This window comes from Xyrauchen texanus, chromosome 10 (genome assembly GCF_025860055.1).
Source record: "Xyrauchen texanus isolate HMW12.3.18 chromosome 10, RBS_HiC_50CHRs, whole genome shotgun sequence".
NCBI lineage: Eukaryota > Metazoa > Chordata > Actinopteri > Cypriniformes > Catostomidae > Xyrauchen > Xyrauchen texanus.
The window spans coordinates 37,932,837-37,959,080 of record NC_068285.1 but is presented as its reverse complement, the minus strand read 5'-3'; the positions used below and the strand labels follow the sequence as shown (position 1 = coordinate 37,959,080).

Genomic DNA, 26,244 nt, shown 5'->3' with positions numbered 1-26,244 from the left:
CGCCACCCTTCTGAGGAAGCCCATTTCGGCCACTTGTACTCGCGACCTAGTTCTTTCGGTCATGACCCAACCTTCATGACCATAGGTGAGTGTAGGAACAAAAATTGACCGGTAGATCGAGAGCTTTGCCTTTCGGCTCAGCTCTCTTTTCGTGACTAACGGTGCGATAGAGCGAGTGCAATACCGCCCCGCTGCCCCAATTCTCCGGCCAACCTCCTGCTCCATTGTCCCCTCACTCGTGAACAAGACCCGAGGTACTTGAACTCCTTCACTTGGGGCAAAACCTCATTCCCTACCTGGAGTACGCACTCCATCGGTTTCCTCGCGGAGAACCATGGCCTCAGATTTAGAGGTGCTAATCCTCATCCCAGCTGCTTCACACTCGACTGCCAAGCGATCCAGTGAGAGCTGAAGGTCACGGACCGATGATGACATGAAGACAACATCATCTGCAAAAAGCAGCGATGAGATCCCCAGCCCACCGAACCGCACACCTTCCCCACCCCGACTACGCCTCGATATCCTGTCCATGAATATCACAAACAGGATTGGTGACAAAGCGCAGCCTTGGCGGAGACCAACCCCACATGGAATGAACTCGACTTCGTGCCGAGGACCCGGACACAGCTCTCGCTTTGGACATACAGGGATTGGATCGCCCTAAGAAGGGACCCCCCCACCCCGTACTCCCGCAGCACCTCCCACAGTCTCTCCCAGAGGACCCGGTCATATGCCTTCTCCAGATCCACAAAACACATGTAGACCGGATGGGCATACTCCCAGGCCCCCTCCAGGATGCTTGCGAGAGTAAAGATCTGGTCCGTCGTTCCACGGCCAGGACGAAAACCGCATTGTTCTTCTTCAATCCGAGGTTCGACAATCGGCCGAACCCTCCTCTCCAGCACCTTGGAGTAAACTTTACCAGGGAGGCTGAGAAGTGTGATACCCCTGTAGTTGGCACACACTCTCTGATCCCCCTTTTTGAAGAGGGGAACCACCACCCCGTTCTGCCACTCCTTAGGCACTGTCCCAGATTTCCACGCAATGTTGAAGAGGTGTGTCATCCATGACACCCCCTCCACATCCAAAGCTTTCAGCATTTCTGGTCGGATCTCATGGCTTTCTTCAGCAGAACACAAATGAAGAGTTTTAGAAGGAGATAGATCTCTGTCAGGTCCTTGTAATGCAATTAAACAGGCGCCAGCACTCTGACGGTCCAAAAGTCACATTTAGGCAGCATAAAAGTAATCCACACTACTCCAGTCGATCAATGAATGTCTTCTGAAGCAAATCGATAGGTTTGTGTAAAAATTTACTTTTAAATTTTACTTTTATGCTGCCTAAATTTTACTTTTGGACCGTCAGAGTGCTGGCACCTGTTTACTTGCATTAGAAGGACCTGACAGAGCTCTATCTTCTTCCAGAAATCTTCATTTGTGTTCTGCTGAAGAATGACAGTCATACACATCTGGGATGGCATCAGGGTAAATGAATAATGAGAGAATTTTAATCTTTGGGTGAACTATTCCTTTAAATATACAAATATATTATGAATGTTTTGACCTGGATGGACCTGTCCATCCCATTGCAATTATGATCACTAGTCCCACCACTTATATTATGCTTCAATCATCAGACAATGCTCTGATGATGAATATTATTTATAATTGTTTTACCAATACTCCATTTCTCTAGAGTCTTTATATCATCTACAATATTGTCCAATGTTATTGGCAAATAAAATTATTTGAAAGTTGTCTGGAAAAGACTCCAGACTTATGTAGACCACATTTGTAAATTTGCTTTCATGTGTTTGCTGATAGCTCTTGACCTTTCGATAATAAGGTGGACGTGCAGACGCATCACAGTCGGTAGGAATAGCTGCTAATGAGAAATCCATGTATGTATCTCTATGGGTTCTGGTCCCATAGAAACCATGGAAAAAATTGCATTCACATAGTCAATGGTGAGTGTGTTTCAGAGGTTGCATTTTCGTTCTACAATAAAAAGTTTAGTCCACTGATGAATAGATTTAGGGTTGGAGTTTGGGTTAGGGGGTAGAGTTAATAAAATATGCATTCCTGTTTACTATTACATCATCAAGTGGAAAAAACATGACCCAAGATGTCTATCATGTGAGAGCGCATTATAAACACTTTATAGGAGATCATAATGTGGAGCGGTTGCTGCCTCTGTTACATTTATAGAGGGCATGTGCTGTTTGATGCGGTAGCACGTGTATCATGAAACTGATCGCAATGGACAAAGGGAGAGCATTCATTTTGATTAAACTCCTACAACAGCATACCTCAATTTCAGTTGCAATGCAATCAATCGAGCAGCTTTCTTGGATGTCACACCGATGTCTAAGAGGTCCATGTATGCTGTTTTTTTAAGTGTTTTAGATTGTTTCTCATCATGTGAGTGAATTCAATGAGCACCACTGGGATGAGACTTTTCAGCGCAAGAATGAATCTGCACTGCGTTTACAGATACTTGAATTATATTAAACTGTATATAATGCTGAATATAATCTATAATAATGCTAACAGTCATGATATTTGATTGTCCTGATAATGCCAAATGTTATGTCTGATTCACCAGTAAAATTTTACTATGGCAAAACATTATTTTACTGGATAAGCATTCACTACCATACATTTTTATTTTTTAGAAACATGTAACCAGTGACAGCACAAGCGTATGTATCTAACATGTATTTTTCAGTTGTGCAGAAGTGTTCATATTTTTATTCTGGTGTATCCATTGCCTTCAGCTTGGGAATTTTTTTTTGTCCCACTCCATCCCAGATGTATAATTTTACTCTTAAATGAACAGCATTTTTTAAGTTTTATCAATAAAATGTTGGATTCAGAACAGTGTATCAAACCAAATCCTTGCTTTTTATCATTTGTGTTTTTAAAAAACAATCACACTTTAATAAAATATAGAAAATAAAATGTCAGTATTTATCCGATGAATTAATTAATTAATGGAAGTAATAATAGAAGACTAATCTATTATCAAAATAATCTTAGTTGCAGCCCTACAAATCTTGCATTTCAGGACTGAATTTTAAAAGTTGCATTGCTTATGTTGTAAAATGCACAGATGAGGGCAGCTCTGATGGATGTTTGGAGGGCTCTAGTTGATATTCAGGACTGATAGCATGAAAAATGGAGTGCACCCATATGAATTGCTACACCGGACAGTATGTCTCATCCTGAGAGGCAATAGATGCCGCTTATGTTTTTCTCCATCTAAAAGAATGTACCTGTGAGATAACTTCATGGGTTTCAGTGTGTCTGAGTATTGATTCCCTGTCTGAGTAATTGCTGTCTCTCTAGAGTGATAGCCACTGACGTGCGGTCTGGGTAGGCAAACTAGGCACTGCCTACCCTGCCAAAATTCAAAAATAAAATGTTTATTAAATAATAAACTTGTATTTGGATTTTTACTTTTTATTCTTGTGATTTATACATGCAATATATGTGTTATTTCAATTGTTTAGACGTTATGATGACAAATGTAGCAGTTACGCATAATCAACTAAAAACAAATGGTAGAATAAGCAGTGCATTTACGGTCCATTCATTCAGACGACAAGCGGAAAACCCATGTTGCGCATGCGCACTTCGATCCTGTATTCTCTAACATGTACGGCAAAAAGCACAAATCTGCTGTGCCTTTTGACGTAAATATGTTATGCCCGTAATCATCTCTGTTACGTATCAGACATGGACCAATTAAAATCGAGCTGTTCCTGGACAGTTGCGTAGCTAACGTCATTACACCACAGCTAGTGTACATGCCTAATCCCCGCAAAATTCAAAATGACAGCACCAGCCGTAATCACGGAATTAAGAAATTTTTCCAAGCTCGATTTTAATTCCAAATAGGAGTTAATTGCAAGAGGGAGGTCTACGCCAGCCTTAGATGGGGCCCAGAAATTATCCGATCATTTCAAACTGATTGGTATGTAAGAAAAGATTGGCTATGTGGCTGCGCTAACAATCAGCGGCTGTACTGCTATCCCTGCCTGCTTCTTTCAACCAGTCAGACTGTTTGGACTTCAGCGGGATATTGTGATTTGAACAACCTGCCCGCAGCTTTAACCAAGCATGAAAAGTCGTCAGCTCAAATCCAGTGTCAAATTACACTGAAAACCTTTGGAAAATCTCTGATCGACCTTGCACTTGACGAGCAAAGGAAGCTGAATATAACCTACCACAATGAAAAGGTAAAGGAAAACCGAGAGGTTTTGAAGGATCTGATAAATGCATAATGTTCACTGTTTACGCACTTGTGTGTGTGTGCGTGAGAGAGAGAGAGAGAGAGAGAGAGAGAGAGAGAGAGAGAGAGAGAGAGAGAGAGTGTGAGTACACGATATACATCCTTATTTGTACATTTCTTGATATGCCGCGCTTGTGTGTAAAGTTCACTGTTATTACGTATTATTAGCTTAAACAATAAATCAGGTAATCTGGCTTTCATAACTCAGTGCCTAGCCTCTTTAAGACATCACCGCCCGTCACTGGTGATAGCAGAACAGTGAAAAAGTGTGAGTGGGAACAGTCTTCTGTCGGGGTTCTGTGAGATTTCTTTCTGCACTCAGATGGGGTCTAAATTTTCTGCTGCTGTTGCCTGAGCGTAGGCAATTAAAAGGTCTCAGACATCGGAGGAGAGGCTTGTTAGATGTTGAGCAGAACATGCCATGCTTTTAAAAAAGGGCTCCTCCTCCTTTGATTTCAATGTCAACCCAAACACAAATAGTACATTTTCATTCAGACAAGATCACGCACTCATATGTCTTAGATTTTGTTAACACTTTTACCAGCACAAGACATTATCACAACATGTATAAACAGCTTTTTACAGTGTTTTTGCATTTTTTCAAAGGTTTGAGATACAGATAATACACTATCTCTGGCTTCTGGTCTGTGCATATTTCCAGCAGTAACAGCTGGTGCTTTTCAAAAGTGGGAAGGCACATTTTTATCTCTTTTTTTATTTTGGTGTCTGCAATGTTGCACCCAACAGCTGCTTCTTAAAATACTACTCAAACAGTGAAACTGAAATAATATTGATAACACTTTACAATAAGGTTGTATTTGTTAACATTAGTTAATTCATTAGATATCATGAACTAAAAATGAACAATATTGTAACAGGGTTCACAAGATGGGCAAGGAGGAGGCGGGAACCGGTAGAATAGTCAACATGACTTTAATGACATAAGTCGACTTAAACAAACATGAACACACAGACAAACACACAGCGGCCACGTGTGTGTGTGTGTGTGTGTGTGTGTCTCTCTCTCTCTCTCTCTCAAACTGGTGCCTCCAGTTCATCTTTATCCCCCTCCTGGCCCTTCCTGGAGGGGAAGTGTTTCACTTCCGGGCATCCTTCTGCCGGCAGGTCTTCCCCGCCCCTCTGGAGCCCTGGGAGAGATGAGGGGAGGGAGAGGGAAATGCAAGGGTGAGATACAGTGAGAGAGAGAGAGAGAAAACCCGCTTGCTGGTCCCCAGACACGGCGTCGCCTGGTCCTCAGCCACTCCTCCGCCCCCTGGCGGATGGCAGCTAGTCCTCCGATCCCTGGCAAATGGTAATGGTGGACGGTAGCAGTTCCTCCGACTTCCAGTAGATGGCAGCGACTGTTCCATCTCCTGGCAGATGGCAGTGGTTCCTCCGGCTCCCGACAGACGGCAGCGGCTCCTCCACTTTCCAGCGGATAGCAGTGGCGATGACTCCACGATGACTCGGCATTAACCGAAGAAGAATCTCAGAATTGAATTGCACTTGACGCAGCCCATTCACACTTTGCGCATGCAGTTTTGACAAACCCACTTGCGCCTACAGAGCATGCTTGCACGAAAATATTCAAAATTTCATGGCCATGACTTTGCGCGTACTAATTATTGCATAGCACTAGCGCTCTTAAAAAAGGTCCCTTTAGCTCAAGTCATGCTGAGGATTGAGGAACCATAATTTCAACCATACAGCAGTTGTTGCCAAGTAGATTTAAAGTGTGTAAAGCAAAATACAGCAATGAAAAATGCTAGTTAAAAATAATCAAGTCATGTTTTTCTCACTGTTTTTCACTAAATTAACTTGAGAAAGAATTATAATATATGTTTTATTTGTATGTACCAATATTACAATACATCAATACATACAATACTAACTATGTTAGTAACTACAATGCTTCAAATTCTAATTGAATCAAACTTCCCAACTCTATCTAAGGTTTAAATTAATGGGCAAATAAAAAGCTTGAAATATTCACAATGTTCTCAGTGGTGATTAATTTTATTTTGAACAAAACTATATTGAATATATTGTAAATATATTCGATATTTGACTATGTCACAACAAAACTTTAATGACTCTGCAGAGTGAAACATTCACATGATAAACTTTCTCTACAATGAAGCCTGAATGTTGTTGTTTTCATTGGTTTCGCTGCTTTACTGTCTCTTTTTAAGGTTTTTAAGTAGTCATATAGTATGTAAGGTGTAGATGTGCTTAGAGGCGAGTACAGCGATTGTCAGTGCAGTGCTAGTAAGTCTGGTTGTGAACGTCAGAGTGGCTGAGATGAAGGCATAGGAGCTAATTCAAATAGCTTGATTTTGTCCTAGTGCTAGATTACATCTTGAATTTGTGACTTTTGCGTGCGTCAGTGTTTACGCCAGAGTGTTGTTTACTCAATCAATGCTGGAATTTGTGTCTCTATGTGTGAAAAGAGGGACAATGAACAAGAGAAATGTGCCAGCATTTAGTATCCTCAGGGATGTTGTTGTGTTATCAGATATAATGAAGGAAATTGATCATTTTCAACTTTTTAAAAATGCACTAATGTTGGTCTCAAATGTGTTTTTTCCCCTCACATTTATGTCACACATGATTATGTCAGGAGTGTTAAATAAAAGCTTGTTGAATGGCAACACAGGTTTTTTAATAAAGCATAAAATGTGAACAGTTTTTTTTTTCTCCCCTTTTCTCCCCAATTTGGAATGCCCAATTCCCAATGTGCAAAGTCCTCTTGGTGGCGTAGTGACTTGCCTCAATCGGGGTGGCGGACGACGAATCTCAGTTGCCTCTTAATTGTTACCGTCAATCCACGCACCTAATCACATGGCTTGTTGAGCACATTACCGCGGAGACCTAGCACGTGTGGAGATTTCTCCGCGTCATCCATGCACAATTCACCACATGCCCCACTGAGAGCGAGAACCACACATTATAGTGACCACGAGGAGGTTACTCCATGTGACTCTAACCTCCATAGCAACCGGGCCAATTGGTTGCTTAGGAAGCCTGACTGGAGTCACTCAGCACACCCTGGATTCAAACTTGCGTCTCCAGTGTGGTAGTCAGCGTCTTTACATGCTGAGCTACCCAGGCCCCCCCCAGAAAATGTGAACTGTATTTGAAACTAGATTCTTACTAGAGTGGTGCGTGGCTATGCAAAACTTGCCACCACGGTGCTAAGGTTTTGTGGGTGGTTGCCAGGGCATTGCTATGTGGTTGCTATGGTGCCGCCGCTGGCCAAATTGATGCCCTACGCAGAGTTCTAAGGGGGTGGGTTCGCATGATATTAGCGTGAAGCGATCATCTGTGTTCCGCAACTGATTTTGGGTCCTTTAATGACGTATAACGAGCGAGTAAGGTCAGCTGGAGTATTTTCTGGTGTCCTCCTAGGGTAAGATGGTGCCCCCCTTGGGAGTTGGTGCCCTACGCAGACTGCATAGTCTGCGTGTAGGGAGTGGTGGTACTGGTTGCTATGGTATTTTAATTAGTTGTTAGCACATTGCTGCATGGTTGCTAGAGTGTTCAGGGTGACTGCTTAGGTGTTGCTGGGGAAGAGTGTTCAGAATGGTTGCCAAGTGGTTACTTTGTGGCCATGACAGAAAAAAGAGACCACTCCTAAATCTCTAAAATATTCAGGTCCCTAAATATGGCTCGGGTAAATCTATGAGATTGTTTCATTACTGTTCAGTAGAAAGAAACTAAAAAAAAAAAAAAAAAGAAGAAGAAGAAAGAAACTAGATTTTTTAATTTCCTGATGAAAATGTGAGTGGCGTTTTCCCTTGGAAAACTCGCCACCATGATGTTAGTATGTTCTGGGTGGTCGCAGTGGCAATGCTATGATATTGCTAGTGTATTCTGGATGGCTACTAGGTGGTTACTCATTAACCCAAGTCAGAAGCCAATATACGTAAATAACGCTGGTCCATAGATATGATTATGAGGTTTTGTTGCCTGTTTTGTTATCCGCCAGACAAACATTTTAATTCTGATTGTCTAAAAAAGTGGCCTCGACATGCCACGTTATTTGAGGTAATTCATTTCTGAAGCAAAACAGTGGATGAGTTACATGTTGATGTTGAATACCCATTGTTTGGGGTTTTGAAAAATCCCCAACCATGCATATGAAAAATTGTAATAGTGATCCTTGCCTTAGCAAGCAGCACCACTAATAAATTATACATTTCCATGATGCCTCCTGTGCCTTTTCTTTGGGAGCACTCTATTAAACTCCATTGTGCGTAATGAACATCTATGTCTGATATTTCCATGGAGGAATTACCTCAGTGATGGGCTTCACTCCACACAGTGGTTCAACTGGGTGAATACTTTCAGAATTCTATCCTCTGGGCCGCCATGATTGAACGCCACAGCATAGGAACTGGGGTGTTTCCATAGCGACAGGGTACCTCTGTCCAAAGGCACAAAGGCGAGTGGGTGTGACGGAACCTGTCACCTGTCGAATGAATTGAATGTTTTAATTTAATATGGACCACAGCTGTCAGAAAAAGAAGCACACATCTATAACATTTGGACACGAAAACACAATATTCCCACAAACAGGTACCATGTCCCTGAGCTCAACAGTAGGGCTTGAATTATTTCAACCAAACCGTCATTGTAAGTCCAAGTAGTTTTAAAATGTTTAACACAAGAATTAATAATAATTATTTTTTTCTAATAATTTACACTTTTTTTTTCACACAAAGTGGTGTAAAAAATATCAAATGTAATCTTTTTCTTTTATATACACCAATAAACAGCAATATCTGCATGCATGTTTTTGATAAAACATTTTAAGTCATGAAAAATGCTATGCAGGGAACATTTTTAATATGGCGAACTAAACAAAATAACTAAATCACAGAATTTATTAAATGAAACAGACATGGAGGGATTGCCAATCTAGTCTGACATGCTATTTAGACAAATTTATGACCGAATTAAAACTGTTTTAAAATCATTGCGGTAGTCACGATGGTGCTTTGTTGCAACTATATTGAAGTTGTGGATATATAACCTAAAAAATTAGCCTAATGACACATGTTTATAAAAATTACCTAAATAAAAACTGCATTAAAATCATTGTATATTCACTATTTTGCTTAGTTGCAACGATACCGTAGTTGCGAACATATTGCAAATATATCATGGACATCGAAACAAGGATAAATTGCAAAACTACTCTAATCACACGCTATTTAGAAAGCTTTAAAACCAAAGAAAAACTGCATTAAAGTAATTGCAATATTCACAATGTTTCTTAGATGCGAACAAATCTTAGTTGTGATTAAAGTAAATTGCAAATATATCATGAATATGAAAACAATTGGGATCGCTAAACTACTTAAATGACACACTTTTAAGAAAATGTAGTTAGCAAATGAAAAACACATTAAAAGCATTGCAACATAAACAATGTTGCTTAGTTGTGACTATATCGTAGTTGGGAATATATTACAAATATACCATGAATATTCAAAATATTGTCCAACTCTACTCAAAAGTACCCACAGAGAATACCTTTACATGCCTCAATACCGTACAGAAAAACACACATATTCACTATCAAGGAGGTAACAGAGCAGCTGAAGCGTTATCTCAACACCTAATAAAAAAAACTGATGTTGATTTGATCACCAAGATCTTCTCAGTGAAGGGCTTTCCCATAAATGCATGCATGAGTGAGTGCAGTTGCTAGGCGCTGCATTAAATTTGATGCTGAGCTGCTATAACTCTTTTCTCCACTGTATAGAGAAAAAAATAGCCCATTTAGATATGGATATTTTTGTTTATGTCTCCTGTTTCTTATATTTTTCTCCTTTCTCTGATCATACATTGGATTCTACGTGACATGTATTGATTAATGGAATTGTTCACTTAAATATGAAAATTCTGTCGTCATCTGCTCCCCCTCATGTCACTCAAAAGAAGCTTGTTTTGAGAAGTTGTCTTGCAAAATGTCCTGGCTGCTCTTGTCTATATAACGAAAGTAGATGTTGACCACAGCGGTCAGACTCCGAAAATGGTAAAAAGTACTGTAAAATTAGTCCAGATGCACTATAATGCACTATATTTCAAATCTTTTGCCATATGATATCTTTGAGTGAGAAACAGATCGAAATCTCACTTTTCATTCTCGAATCCCAATTACACATACACAAGTTCAGATTAAGTGAGTGTGCAGTCTTCTCTTCCTTCTTCATCTTGTTATATGGTGTTAAGTGTATACAAATGAAGTTCTTATGTGTGGTTGAACTACCCAAAGGCTTGCTAACACTATTGTCCCTTTAGTGAATAGGGCCCATGTTTTAAGTATTTGTCTAGACCTGTAAGGCAGGATTTCCCAAATGGGGGTTCAGGAACCCCTGGGGGTTCGTAGGGGAACTTCAGGGGCTTCCTGAAAGAGTGACGTGATTGTGTACCGAAATAATTCAGTAATTTACCACATTTTAAAAACATTGACAGATAATTCCACATCTTCTCTGTCATTTGCCAAATAAAACAACAAGAGAGAGCACTACTTAAACCAATCACAACTCTCTCTCCCTGTGCTGAATATGTGCGAAGAGAGCGCGAGAGACTGCACAGGTGGCGCTCATGCAACTGTAAGAAAATGCTACTATCCAGACAAAGGTATGACATAACATAATGACTTTCACAATCCGCAACACATTCATGCTTTAAAAGTCATTAACCTGACATTGTTTGCCCTGTAGTCCTGGAAAGCAATAGTTGATGAATGTAATGTATGTAGCCGCTAGTGCTTTGGTTAAGTTTACTGCCGTAGCGACCAGTTGATGGAGACTTCTAAAGGGGCTTAAGATTAGACATTGATTAGACGGTTGCCTACTATTTTCTTTGCACGCCTACCAAAACTTTAAAATATAATATTTAATTTCCTTTAACACTTCCTCATCTGATTTCCTTCATATATTCAATTACGCATTTTGTCATGTATACTTGGGCAGACAGATTAATACTGTTGCTTGACTTTGCATGTAAACGCACTGGTTGACGTCAAGATTGAATATGTTCATACGATGAATGATAACTTAAATTGTGGTCTTTTTCTGCACAATTTATGTTGATCAATGGAAGAAATAAATTTATATGGGTTTGGAATGTTATGAAAGACAGAATTGAAATTTTTGGGGGACCTATTTCTTTAATCTCAGTCATTAATAACGTTTGATAAGGTTATCAGTGACTCACCTTAGGGGAGTCATTGGGTAAATGCTCGCACTTCCTGTCATTTCACATAACAGATGCCATCTGTTGCCACCAGAGACCCAGACAGCACTGATGATAATTGGGCCTCGTTTCAGAGGCAAGTAGGGTTTGCCACCCTGTTCCAAGGAATGGCTTTGTAAACACAAGGTGACTGGCACAATAATGCAGCCTTTTCATGGCATTTCCAGTCTGTGCTAAACCCCCAGAGACCCATGACGTACTGATTGGAGATGTGCCTTTTGTGCAAACAGACAAACTAAAGTTCCAGTCAGATCTGATTGGAAGTGTAATTCATCAGAGAAGCTCACCCCTTTTACCACCAATCTGTGGGTCAGTGGCAGATTGGCTGTTGCTAGTCTGGAGAGTTTGTGATTGCGGAAAATGTTCTGTAATGACCGACTTTGTTAATCACAAATGCCATTACGATGACACTGTACGCCCTGTGCCAATTGTTTGTTCTCTAAAGACACAATTAAAATTTTGTAGACTTGTGTTAAAATCATAAGGGAACATACTGTATTCTGTGAGAACATGAAGTAATCCAGTCCATTGATGTCTTTCATGGAAAGTTTTATAGTTTGAACAGTTTACTTAATGTATTTAGCCACATTTTTCCTCTCTCTAAGGCTGCATTTACATTGTCAACCAATTCTAAAAAAAACAAATGCACAGACCTTGGATCTTGTTGCATGCATTCAAACAGCGAAAACTAATAAGATTTTTGGCAATCGATCGGGGCCACTTTTCAAATCACTTTCACTTACAAAAACAGGTATAGTTATTAAAGGCATGGGAAGCAGTGGCATAACTACAGTGAGGGTAGGATTTGAGAGGGGACCCGTGTCCAAAAGGGAACGATAAAAATGTCTGCAGGCCTAGCGAGCGTTGAAAAACACCAAGGGGGACCCAACCCAAAAATTGTTTTGGTTATTTAATGATCAAATGGATTCTATTCATTTCAAGCTATATTTCTTATATACACACACACGCACATATATATATATATATATATATATATATCATTTTTATTTTTTTAAGTCCTTGTGGTGGCATAGTGACTTGCCTCAATCCGGGTGGTGGAGGACGAATCTCAGTTGCCTCCCCATCTGAGACCATCAATCTACGCATCTTATCACGTGGCTTGTTGAGCACGTTCTGCGGAGCGCTAGCACGCGGGGAGGCTTCACGCTATTCTCTGCGGCATCCACCACGTGTCCCACCGAGAGCGAGAACCACACATTATAGCGACCATGATGAGGTTACACTATGTGACCGAGCAAATTTGGTTGCTTAGGAGACCTGGCTGGAGCATTTCAAGCTTTGTTGACAAAATAAACTTATTTTGTTCTTTGCCAGTGCATTATTAGACACTACACATACAGATATACTGTAAAACAAAAAGCTGTATGTTTAATTTGCTGAAGTTTTAAATCTGAAAACTATTTCTCAGGCTGCCATTCAGTCTCTATCACACATCGAGTCTCTTTTGCACGGTTTAGCTTTTGACACTTGTTCAGATGACAGTGAGTGTTTTGGGGCGATGCGATGAGATATGGCAGCTTGCCCGGCTCACCACTTGCGGGTGAAGTCTGGGTGGTCCGTGTGGGACGTCTATCATGCATAATAAATAATTGTGTACTGCCCCACTAAGTCAGTTTCTGTGCTAGGATGTGCAGCCGATTTGAGCATGTACCTCCTGTAAATTTATAAATGACAATTTTAGCCACAGGAAGTGGGGTAAAAACATTAGGGATAGTTCAGGAAGTGAAAAAAAATAATTGAAACTACATTAACTACATTAAGCGCATTAATATACCTATGCTGTTAATCCCAATTAATCGCAGAAATTAGTGTGCTAAATTTCCCAGACCTAATTTATGTAGTTAATTTATTAACTTAATTTTCAAAGTCCTTTGCATGAACGTGTCAAATTACTTATTAAAATAACTATTCCTCATTTTATTTCACACTGTATGGAAAGCTATTATGAGCTGTTTGTTTTGGCCCATATTCACAAAGATTTTTCTCTTACTATTAGGAGTTCTACAAAGAGTTCCTAGTTAAGAGTTTTTGCCTAAAAACTATTCACAAACCTGCTAAGAGCAAGTTTTACTTAGGAAATCTTAATGTAAGAGTAAGGCAGAGTTGACCTCGTTGCTATGGATGACGTCACATTTTATGAGCGTGCTCTTTTAAATCGCCCAAAGTGATTGGTAGACAGGGAAGCACTATTTGTCAACATATTCATCATAGACAAATAGGGGGACAGATAGATAGATAGACAGACAGACAGACAGACAGACAGACAGATAGATAGATAATCTAACTTTGCAATTCAGATGATACCTTTATTAAAGGTCAATGTCAACTTTATAATGTATATAATATTATAATGTTATATCATTAAAATACATTGACTCAATTGCGATTCATGCGATATATGTCATATATGTCAAGATAATATTCTAAAATGTTTTTAATGTGGACTGACGACATTAGGCATGCTTCGGATAATTTGCCAGGAGCTACTTTATCATTAAAATGCTTCATGAATTACTCTTAGAAGAAAAGTTTACGAGTCCTAAAATTAGGAGTGACACTGCCCTAATTATGTAGAGTTACTTGTAAATTTCCACGTTAGGAGCAACATTTAGACTTAAAAAAAATTTGTGAATATGGGCTGTGGTCTTTATAGACATAACAGTTTTTAGGAGAATGAAAACAGTGATGGATAAAATAAAGCATAACAGACATAACAGACGTAACTGCAACCTTAATGAATGTGAGCAAGGCCGTACCGATGATGTGTACAGCATGCTAGCCAAACATTGCTCAGCCTCCCACCTATTGCTTCTCCCAGGTTTAATTAACTCAGTGTTCCTGTTTTCCTTGAAAGCAGGAGCCTTTTCCAGCAAATGTCTCTGTAGATCATTAATTCTGATGGTCTGACTCTGGACAACTATTCATCATGGGGAGGGATGGATGACATTCCAAGGGTATTGGAGCATCAACCATCATGAATACAGAAAGAGAGAGACACGAGAGAGAAAGACAAGCAGAGAACAGTGACTAAGGCAAAATGAAAATGCTCTCTTACAGTAATACTGACACTCCTCGGCTCCACGTGCACGTTCCTAACAGCCTGTTAAATATATCTCCTACATGCCTGGTCACGCTTGTCACAAATACTTTTCTTTAATTAGGATCTGTCTCAGGACTTTATTAAGAATAAACTGAGATCTCGCCTGGCAAAGGATGAGAGGTGTCAGTTTGGACAAAATTAGCATTTTCATTTAGGCTTTATAGGCTATTTTTATTTAGTGGGAGAAGGCAATGTTGAACTGCAGTGAATTCCTAATTAAATACGTTTTTAAATACGTCATGATTATATATAAATCTCTTTATTATATACATTTAGGGACTGACGCCATCAGTTCTTAAAGTCATAGTTTACCCAAAAATGAAGATTCTCTCATCATTTATTCACCCTCATGCCATCCCTGATGTGTACATCTTTCTTTCTTCTGCAGAACACAAACAAAGATTTTTAGAAGAATATCTCAGCTCTGTAGGTCCACAAAATGCATGTGAATGGTGACCAGAACTCAGAAGATCTAAAAAGACATAAAGGCAGCAAAAAAGTAAGCCATATGACTCCAGTTGTTAAATCCATGTCTACAAAAGCATTCTGATATTTGTGGGTGAGAAACATCAGTATTTAAGTCCAACTGTAAATCTGCACTTTCACTTCCGCATACTGGTGTGGAAGTGACTTTCACTTTCACATTCAGACACCTACTGGGTGGGGCTGGTCAAAGATTAATATTTGTAGTAACAAATGACTTAAATATTGATCTCTTTCACAACCTCACCTATTAAATCACTTCTGAAGATATGGATTTAAACACTGAAGACTTATGGATTACTTTTATGCTGCATTTATGTGCTTTTTGGACCTTCTGAGTTCTGGTCACCATTCACTTGCATTGTATGGACCTACAGAGCTGATATATTAATCTAAAAATCTTTGTTTGTGTTCTGCTGAAGAAAGAAAGCCATACACATGGGATGGCTTAAGGGTGAGAAAATGATGAGAGAATTTTCATTTTCTGGTGAAATAACCCTGTAACATTCTGCCCAAAATTTTGTGTGTGTATGTTCCACGGAAGACATACAGGTTTTGAAAGTTATGAGGGTGAGCAAATAATTGCAGAATTTTCTTCTTTTTTTTTTTTAGCTCTTTTTCAAAACCTATAAGCTACCGACCTAGACAGCATTTCAAGGCTTTATAGGCATACCCACAAAATGATGTCTGCTCCCAAAAGTAGACAGCATTAATATGATGTTTTCTAATGCTGTTTTGTTGTTTTTTTGTTTTTTCAATCTTCTACTAGGAGTGCAATAGAAAAACATTATGTCAGACTTACATCTTGGAAACTCAAAACTCTAAACATTTTGCTGGTGTTTTCATCAGTAACGTCCACCAGGGAGATACACAGGTAATGATAAACAGGTTTTGAAGTTAATAAAGTGCATCAATGATTTGCACATTAGCAAACATTTGCTTAGACAAATGTGCAAAACATGGTAAATGATCCTCTTTGTTGAGGCTTGCATTGCATAGCATTGTTTATCCTCTGCAGTTTGGTTGCTAGGGCTTCCGATATACTTAAATCAAATGATAAAATTTGATATGCTTATTATTATACTATGCTACTACATAAGCAACATGCTAATGTCCAAACAGGAGACATTTTGAGTTAAGTCTGCCTTGGTAGTTGCCTATGTAGGCATTATACAGTAATGCAGCTCACTAGGTTTTGCAATAGAGCTTGTTTGTCTAAGCTTGGACTTCCCATGGTTTTTTTTTTTTCTTGGACTGTGTTGGTACATGAGTCAAGAATGGTAAAGCCCCCCGTACAATATGAGGTTGCTTAAACAGTCCTGAATACTCCTCCACTTCTAAACATTAATCTGTCAACACTGACTTGAATGGTAGTTTTGGGAAGCAGAGTCTATGTATGATATCGTATTAATGGCCTGGGAACCTAATTATTGAGGGGAAGGAGAGTGTTTGATATAAAATATTGTGTTTGCATTCATAACTTTGTCGTTGAGTTGTTTGTACTTGCTAAGATTTTATTTTGATGCAAGATCTCAAAGGGGCCATATACATGGCAGGTCTGTCATAGCAGTCACATCTGATTGAAGAATTGGACCTTTTTGCCAGTCATTTGAGGGCTACTCAAACTGATTTTATCTGACTATTGGGGGGAAAAATGCCCAAAATGCTGTTTATGCAAAGTGACTCAATCTGATGAGAGAGCAGTGACAGCATGAAATGAAAAATGAAGAAATGCAGAGCAAAACAACGAGAGGTAATTTTTATGTCAGTCATGTCATAAACTATTCCCAGCCCTGTCTTCTTAAATTAAATATGACTAAGAAGGGAAAACCAAAATATATCAGATATTTCCCAGCATATATGGGAGGTTTGAATGTTACAATAAAAGTACAAACATGTCCTTTATAAACATTTTATCATGAAAAGGGAGTTTAAATGACTATTGGCTAAATTACTTTTTTCAGAATAGCATACTACTGTAACTATTTCTGCAGTATAAAACATGTATTTGTGGGCAGTATACACATTTCCTGCATGCATGGGGTACCAGGGTGACCTACAACATTTACCAAAATGTGAATTAAGCCTATACAACTGAGCACACTGCGGAATACTGTAATGGCAGGTGTACATGGTGTGATTTTCGGCTGGCATACGAGCTCCCGATTAAATTTTCCGGTCGGGAAATAATTGGTGCTCCTCTGGTCGTGGCTCACATCTTGTGAGAGGAAATATGAGCAGTGCCAAGCGGCTTTTGAGCAGCTCACGACCTCGCGATCATTTTTAAAAATGTCTAAAAAATGTGCCCACTGCCAGCTTGATCTTGTAAAGTGTGTGCGTTTGAATGGGCCGATTTGGCGATCTACCTGAAGTCGACCAATCAGGAGAAGGTGTTATAACTCACACAATCAATACAAAATTAGTGTTCATGAAGTAATTACACATTTGAAGAAAGTTATGTTGAAACTGTGTTTTTCCCATATAATTGGGAAATATATTCCCATATACCACATCACTGGGAAGGATTCTGCAGAAAGACCATGCTGTTCTCTGCTCTGTAAACAAATCATTTGCCACGGGTTGCACTAAAAAACAATTTTTATCACTTGGACGGACAGAGTTTTAACATTTCCGCCATGGTCTATCTATATTCGTCATGCTTGCATTTGTTTCAGTTCTAGGGCGACATTTAGGGGGATATAGCATCTGTTTTAATTGTATACATACAATGTGATTTTTTTTTTTCAACTCCCTAAGTGTGAGTCTGGTGAAACCATGGACTTCTAGATTGCAAGTTATACCTGTCAATCAACCGCTGCGCTAAAACAAGATTTTACTTAAACTTTGTTAAATGCGGCTTTAAAGTGCATTCACATGGACAAGACCTCACAGATCTTCTTCAGAATATCTGCTATCAACATGCAAACAGTGACACAGATGAGAAGGACGTAGCCTACATCTAAAGCTGAATAATACAGGTGGAATTCTGCTTTAAACTTCATGTTTGTGCTTAGATTAAATCCAAGTAACAGGCAGAAATGATGCATGAATTTTCTGCACTTTCTTTTTAATCTTGTACATTTTGTGTACTTTATTATCATGCAGTAACTGGCAGCAACACACTGACATTATGATTGATGTATGCAGTTATGAAATCACACAGCCTCCTTTCAAAATCTGAATCTGTCAAATGTCAGACAGTATTTGTAATAATTACCTCTTGTTCTTTTTTTTTTTAAATCAGCAGTTGAGTTTTCGGCTAATGCAGCCCCTGGCCATGCCAGTCTTCTTTTTTATTTCTAGATGGAAATAAAGCAATTTCCTCCTCTGGCTTTATGTCTTATAATGATAAATAGCGTGAAAGATCACGCTTCGGAATTCGTCAGGTCGAAAAGTCATGTCGTGTACCACTGCATCTGTACATTATCAGATAAACTGACTCATAACGTGTGCAGGGGCTCATAACATCCCTATTGTCAGAACTCACACAGTGTATGCCTGGCCTAAGCCACAATGCAGTGTGCTCAACGAAGAAACAAAGTACTACCGACTGTGATTTTTCAAATCTCGTCAGTGACTCTAATGACATTTTAATGTGGTACAATGCATAGTAACCATTTTTATTTCTGAGATGAGATTATGTGAAAACAACTTAGCATGTTGCGATTTAAAACATTTATTATAATGCATTCTGTTTCACAAATTATTGTTAAAAAATAGAGCAAAATATATATGGCACAGTATTCTAATATTATATTCTGAACAAAGAAAAACACTTATTCAGTCATCTGTACCATTGGAAGCTGGCTTCCTAAATACTGATAAAGCCAGAGTCAACAATTCAGCTAGATTTTCAACAGGCCATCACTATTAACTGACAGTGAAAGTACATCAGAATAGCTGCCGCCCTGAATGATATATTGCTGTAAATTGCATTTGACTGAGCTTTGATTGGCTGTTGATTAGTGGAATGAGGTGTGGAGATTTCCCTTAATTAGTGTCACCCAGTGATTAAGATCAGATAAACACAGGAAGAAACAGGGGAGTTAGAACTAAACATTTCATCTATCACTAACAGCCAGAATATTTGCAAATCCCTACATAAAACTAGTTCAAAAACATATGGTGTGCTGCCTACATAAGCAGTTGCCTTTTAAGGCAGCATCCTAAATGTTATGGAGCCTTGCTGTAAGTGACTGGTTTTGAATGCTCTAGGCATCAACTCTTATTGCCACACCAATAGCTCTCCTCATGTGAATCACACAGGAGACTCTGCACAATTGATTCCAATGAAGTTTAATGTTAGCATGTTGCTAAGCTAACAACAAAGCATTCTAATGGACTCTTCTCATTTCTGGGTTTAAAACTTGCAAGCAAACTATCACAGGGTAAATGGCTCAGCTGAAGTATAGAGGTTGTAAAATGGGTAAAGTGTTGCCTTTTGCTCTTTTTTTTAAGCAAAATGTACTATGGAGTGAATAAAGCTTGCAGTTATAACAGAATGCACTGGGTGGTGCCATTGAGTGTGGACACTAGTTGATCACATTTGATGAGCAAACCGTTCTGTCAGTACGTTTATGGATGGCAAAAAGTAGGTTATTGTGAGAGTGTGGCTTACTACGAGAAAGCTGGTTTCCTGTTTAAATGCACTGTATATTCTGTGTACTCTTTACTCCCGTGTATGTGCAGCTCATACACTTCTGTAAACAACAAACAAGGTATCTGAGAAAGACTTTGCTATTTTACTTTCCGTCGTTTAGCTATATTTATATATATTCCACAGTTGTTGCTGTGTTTGTTGTCTTAACTTTCTGTTGCAACCTGCACAGAATTGCGCTGCAATGGTGGGGATTCCCTGAACGTAATTCTCCGGTATTCCCCCAATGTACGAGCTCATATACACTAAGGTAAGGGACATTCCATCATTTAATCTGGACATGCTTGTTCTTCTCAACAAAAACATGACATGAGATACAATATAAATATGATAACTATTATATGCAGAGTGTTTATATTTGTCCTGTATGTTAATTGCATCAGTCTTTCGTATTAGCATTTAGCTTTCGTAAATGCTTTTATTCTATAATTTTTTTTTCACACATTGCTTGTTTAAATGTTTTCACCAACAAAAACAGGAAATAATATAAGCTTGTTTTGGATATAACTATAAGCTTGTTTTTTGTGATGCAATCTTAATGATTAAAAAAAAATATTTCACACAATCTCTTTCTCATAAATTACCATTTAAATAATAGAATATTCGAGTATTCATTATTTATGAGCTTAAATATTCTAATACCAAATTATTGATGAATGTCCATCCCTACTATCCAGAGCGTAAAACTTTAAAAATCTGTATCTCAAAACATCTGGAGGCAGATAGAACCTTTTTATACCAACATCACGTAATGTATATTAAGAGCAGAAAACAATTGCTTAATTTACCCTGCTTAATTAACATCATCAAAATCAGTGAAAAGCAACCTAGTCTTATAGAATGAATGTAACTTTAACTACATTTTTGTAAACAGACATTTACTTGCCAAATTCTTCACAGTTTTCTAGTGAAATTAACACTAGAAGTGCTAACAATTGTATGTTTTATTCACTTTCACACACATCATGTGTAAAACTTCAGATTCTGACTTTGTAAACACTTATTTTTCACACTATTACTCACACACTGCTGTGTTATGACAAACACTTTTAATATAACTCATCATTTGAAAATTGCACCCTTATTCCAATGTGATTAGCTTGTGCGGTAGTTCATCTCATAGACTGTTGGACTTTGGACTCTGAAGTATGTGGTTCGAGACAAGTCAAGCATGCAAGCTGACACGTGGAAGCATAAATGTCCTTTTCATTTCTCATTTAGTTTTTGGGCACTATCGGTTAGGCGTAGACATTGGTTAAGGGTAAAAATGTCTATTTTGTGTCTGAATGTCTATTTTGTGTCTAAAAATCATTTAATTTTAGATCACAATTGGTTAAGTTTGGGTTAAGGTTTCAGGTTAGGGAGGTACGTTTTACCATTACTCATTAAACTCCATTTAATCCACATTTCACTGGAAAACTGCAGTCGAACCTGTAACAAAGCACGTAATTTAATTTAGCAAAAATATTGCCACGGTCACGTAATGTTCATGAGACCAGCTGGTGATAATGTGTTCATTAGCATAAAAATACCAAGCACACTCAAATATTGGGTAAAATACTAATTTTAATTAGATTTTGACCAAAACAAGGTATCTCATAAGGCAGCATAATTTTGCTGCCTATCTTTTGGAGCATCCTTCATGCCAGTAACGTGCCTATGATGCCTTAAAATGCTTTCTGAGAAGGCATCTCACTATGTTTCTGAAGATTACAAAGACATGGGTATTGATCATCAAAGCGCACTACCTGATAGATTGATAGAAAAGAGTATAAACTTCAACTAGCATGAGTGTGGTGACAGAGCTCTTGTGTTCGTTCAAAATTCTATTCCATATACGTGTTCGTCCAGATTCGTAAAGGATTATGGCTTCTGGTTCTGAATGGATCATAAATAAAGAGCTGTCGTGGTCCTGTTTGGTAATCTTTTCATCCGAAATAATAAGCCTGCTCACATCTGTCACTGTTATTGAAGTCCCACTTGCTGTGAATCCACTGATGCAGCACTGACACTCCACACCTGAGAGACACAAGTGCTTTTTGTTATTGTTGCAGGATTTTATTGTTTTATTACGTCTTTGAGTTTGGACATAAATCAGTTGCGTAAACACAGGGATCAAAGTATTTTTCCAAGCACCATAGCAACAGATACAGCACTTTATCTTCTGTCACCAGGAATTCCTACATGATCAATTATTTATGAAATTACTGCACAATAATGGAGTTTTTCAAAGGTTCTCTTCAATAGGTGATGCAGAGTCACAATGAGAGAGAGAGAGAGAGAGAGAGAGAGAGAGAGAGACAGAGATGAAAGTGTATCATTCCAGTCCTTCCTCTATTCATTTCCTCTCCTCCACGTGTGGGAGTCATGAGGAATTTTACAATTCTGGTTTTGATTCATTTAACGATTCACCTCAAGTACACATAATTCAGTAGCAGTTTTCAATTCATTTTGAGTTGGATATTTTGAAAATAATGATTTGTTAGTTTTTTGATTGATTCATTAAAAAGATCCATCTCATAAGAGTAATTTCTTTGCCAGCTGAACACTATTATAGAAAGATTTGTTGTCTCAGCTAATATCATTTCTTTTGCCATTGCGACATAGATTCATTAGCAGCATCGAAAAGACTACTATTGTAAGTATTTTAGTACAGTGTTCCATTCGCATCGGAGAGAATGCACACGTTCAAGAGCCATTAGTGGCACTGAATGTCATAAAAGTCCAATATTTATTAGGGGGCATTGGAAGTCTACCCTACTGTCTTTTCCTCTCTCATTCTTTATCTCTTGTATTGTTTCTGAAGCTGCTGTTGTAATTGATGCCTCACCACTTACTCATTAAGCCCGTCATTAATTGCAGGGTCTGCGGGTAATTGCCGTGACCCCAGTTTGGCAATTAAGAGCCTGAAGCACAGCTCCCAGTCCCCACTGCTTGACATTCCAGACATACTGTATGTTGCTCTTCTGTTATTGTGACAGACTGAAACAATACAATCCCTCCCACCCTCAATACTATAACCCCAAAATATTCTGTGGAAAGAAGAATGAAAGCAGAGAATGAAAATGAAATCTTCGCACCCCCTTTGTCTCTTCTAAATAACTAAATAATTTGCAAAAAGAGATTTTTAAGTTGCCTTTTGATCATTCAATTTCAGGTCAGGTCATTAACTGTAAAAAACAAAACATCAGTTAGGGAAGTGTTATGTAGATAGACTAATGTTTTTCAAGTCCTATTGCTGTGTGTGATTCAAAAACAGGTGTGTGATATACACTCACAGAGCACTTTATTACGAACACCTGTACATTTGCATATTCATGCGATTGTCTAACCAGCCAATCATGTGGCAGCAGTGCAATGCATAAAATCATGCTGATACGGGTCAGGAGCTTTAGTTAATGTTCACATCAACCATGAGAATGGGGAAAAATGTGATCTCAGTGATTTCAACCGTGGCATGATTTTTGGTGCCAGATGGGCTGGTTTGAGTGTTTCTGTAACTGCTGATCGCCTTTGATTTTCATGCACAACAGTCTCTAGAATTTATTTAGATTGGTGCCAAAAATAAAACACATCCAGTGTGTGGCAGTTCTGCAGACGGAATTGCCTTGTTGATGAGAGAGGTCAACAGAGAATGACCAGACTAGTTTGAGCTGACAGAAAGGCTACAGTAACTCAGGTAACCCCTCTGTACAACTGAAGTGAGCAGAATAGCATCTCAGAATGCACAACACGTCAAACCTTGAGGCGGATGGGCTACAACAGCAGAAGACCACATCGGTTGCACTCCTGTCAGCCATGAACAGAAAGCTGAGGCTGCAGTGAGCACAGGCTCTCCAAAACTGGACAGTTAAAGACTAGAAAAACATAGCCTGGTCTGATGAATCTCAATTTCTGCTGAGGTATACAGATGGTATGCTATGGCAGAAGCAGGATGGGCAGTTTGGGCATTATGCAATTCTGAACTCAGCCATTCTGTTGCTCTTTTCCAAGTAGGAAGTTGGAAGTTCCAATTTTCAGAGTTGAATGGAACACAGCATTGGGCTTAGGGCTGAAGCTTTAATGAAAATCTTTTGAGCCAAGCATTTCCCTCTGATTTGAAAGGTGATTTTCATGACACATCGTGATGTATTAGGACATGTTCCATGATGTAACAATATCCATTGGTCCTGGAACAACATTCCTATGTTGTTCAACCTAACCCTAAACCTAACCCAAAAATCTGATTGATTGATAGCAGTGCTGTTACATGTCTTAATTAGGTAAATAATGTTAAGTGCAAATCACATATGTTCTCTATATGTGCTGTATTTCCATTTTTACTTTTTTTGTTGAGTCTTAACTTGACAGTTGTCAAAGGAATATTCCAGCTTCAGAACAAGTCAAGTCCATCAACTTCATTTGTGGCATATAGTTGAGTACCACAATAACAATTTGGTTTATTTGGTCTCTAATTTAGCAAAAAGCTAAAATCAAGGTTTCCAATAAGGCAGTTAAAATGTACATTATAGGCCTACATGTTAACATGATTTTTGTTTGATAGAATTGCGTTCTAAGCATATCTGTATAAAGTTATGTCAAAGATTTCAACTTTGTTGTCATAGCAATGTTACGCTGGTAAACTCAGTAATCTGGTCACTAAAATCATGTTAACACATATAATGTTTACATCTTTTGGCTTATATACTTTAGATACAGAATGTACTGTGTATTAACGTTTATGGATTGGCCCCATTCACTTCCATAGTGCTGTGCTGAGGGTTTTCTCTTGCATTTAAAATCTTCTGCAGCTACCCAGTCGAAATTTAAGGCTGCTGAAACACATTTAATGATATTCATCATGCGTATACGCGTTAAATATGCTTCTTGAGACACACATTTGTGCAGTGAGACAGAAGCCTGGATTTCATGCGAGTGTGGTGCAACTTGCGCATTCCATCACAGAACCACTCACGCAAGGGATCGGCTCTGCTGGATTATTTTGACATGTGGCAAATAATTTTATCCACATATATAAAAAAATAATTAATCCACATCATCGACCTTATTAAGATGGATCACAATTTTACAGCAGTAACTGTGGTGTTTTGGGAAAAAATGTGCAGTTCATATTAGCCTAAATATGCTAATCTATTAGGTGAATCTATTCGTTTTTTTTGTTTTATTATTACAACAGTGGCAGTTGTAGTTAAGGTTTCTGAATCTGTTTAGGCTACTATTTTTCATAAATAATGTTCAGCAAAAATAAATTCACCAAGACTAGTGAAAAAACACTACTGATTTGGGATTGTGCTAGTGAAATGTATTATTTCCTACTCCATGACATATATTGTTTTAATTTCATCAGGCTCCTAATCATTTAAGTAATCTTTAGAATAGTCTGAAGGCTGAGAAGGCCAGTATATTTCCTAATATCAAACATCATTCTAACAGAACATTTATTAGACAGGAGGGAGACTTTGTCTGTAATTTTTCGATATATTTTGGAGTTCCAGACTTTAAACCCCTTTATGTGCTTGCCCTTATATTTATAGTGCAATGTCATAACCATAGGTAAGACCATTGATGGCTCCTGATTTTTGTAGTTTGGTCAATTTAGCCAAATGCATGAAATCCACTTATATATGTAATTATATTTTATATAAAAATTAAATGCAATTATGTAATAAACCAACTTCGAGAATTTGATGACTGTATACTTCAGACAACATTTTCAAAACAGGAAAAGCCCTGGTACTGTGACCACAAGTTTTGCCTTTATTTTAAATAAACAAGGGTCTGGTTAAAATTCTCAATATTGTGACACAAATGCTTTAAATTGAGCTGAACTTGTGTTAAAAATGGAACATTTCTATAAAAGCCTCCAAACATATTGCAAATTAAAGTGTCAGACCTTGATGTGGTTTTGCTGTACAAATCAAAGCTCATTTGCCAATTAAACAATCACATTTTTTTCAGCAAAATTCCATTCTAGTTATAGACTTTCACATTGGCCGAATCTATTTTTCTCCATAAATCACCTTCAGCTAGATAATTGAGTTTCTCTATCATATGTTTTCAGTTGTGTATGTATGCTGCAAGTGGGAGACGTTCCGTAAGCTGATGGTGGAGTTCTGGAAGTTGGGTTTTCCTCAGGAGGAGTATGCCTTCTTCTTTGTCGATCTGTTTGGACACAGTCTGCAGAGCCATCCCGCCAAACCATGGGCACGAGGAGATGCTGATGATCATGCAGCCAAGGAGGCATTTAAAGTGAGTCAGATGTGTAAGGTTAAGACAATGTAGCATCTTATCATGGAATCCATGATCATGGAAAGTAAGATTTTTTTGCTCTTTTGAAATAGAAGATTTCCATGTATGACATTGACACATTACTCTAACATTTAGAATCCTATGCTCTCTTTCCGCAGTCCACCTAAACCAT

General features: G+C 38.5%; 1 protein-coding gene across 2 annotated transcripts in view; it reads left to right on the top strand.

Moving 5' to 3' along the window:
- Positions 1–26,244, top strand: part of npr1a (natriuretic peptide receptor 1a) — a 134,149-nt gene that overhangs the window by 15,113 nt on the left and 92,792 nt on the right. For both annotated transcript variants that reach the window (XM_052135949.1, XM_052135950.1), the window contains exon 3: positions 25,885–26,072. In XM_052135949.1, coding sequence (XP_051991909.1) covers positions 25,885–26,072 — 188 coding nt within the window. The remainder of the gene's footprint in view (positions 1–25,884; positions 26,073–26,244) is intronic.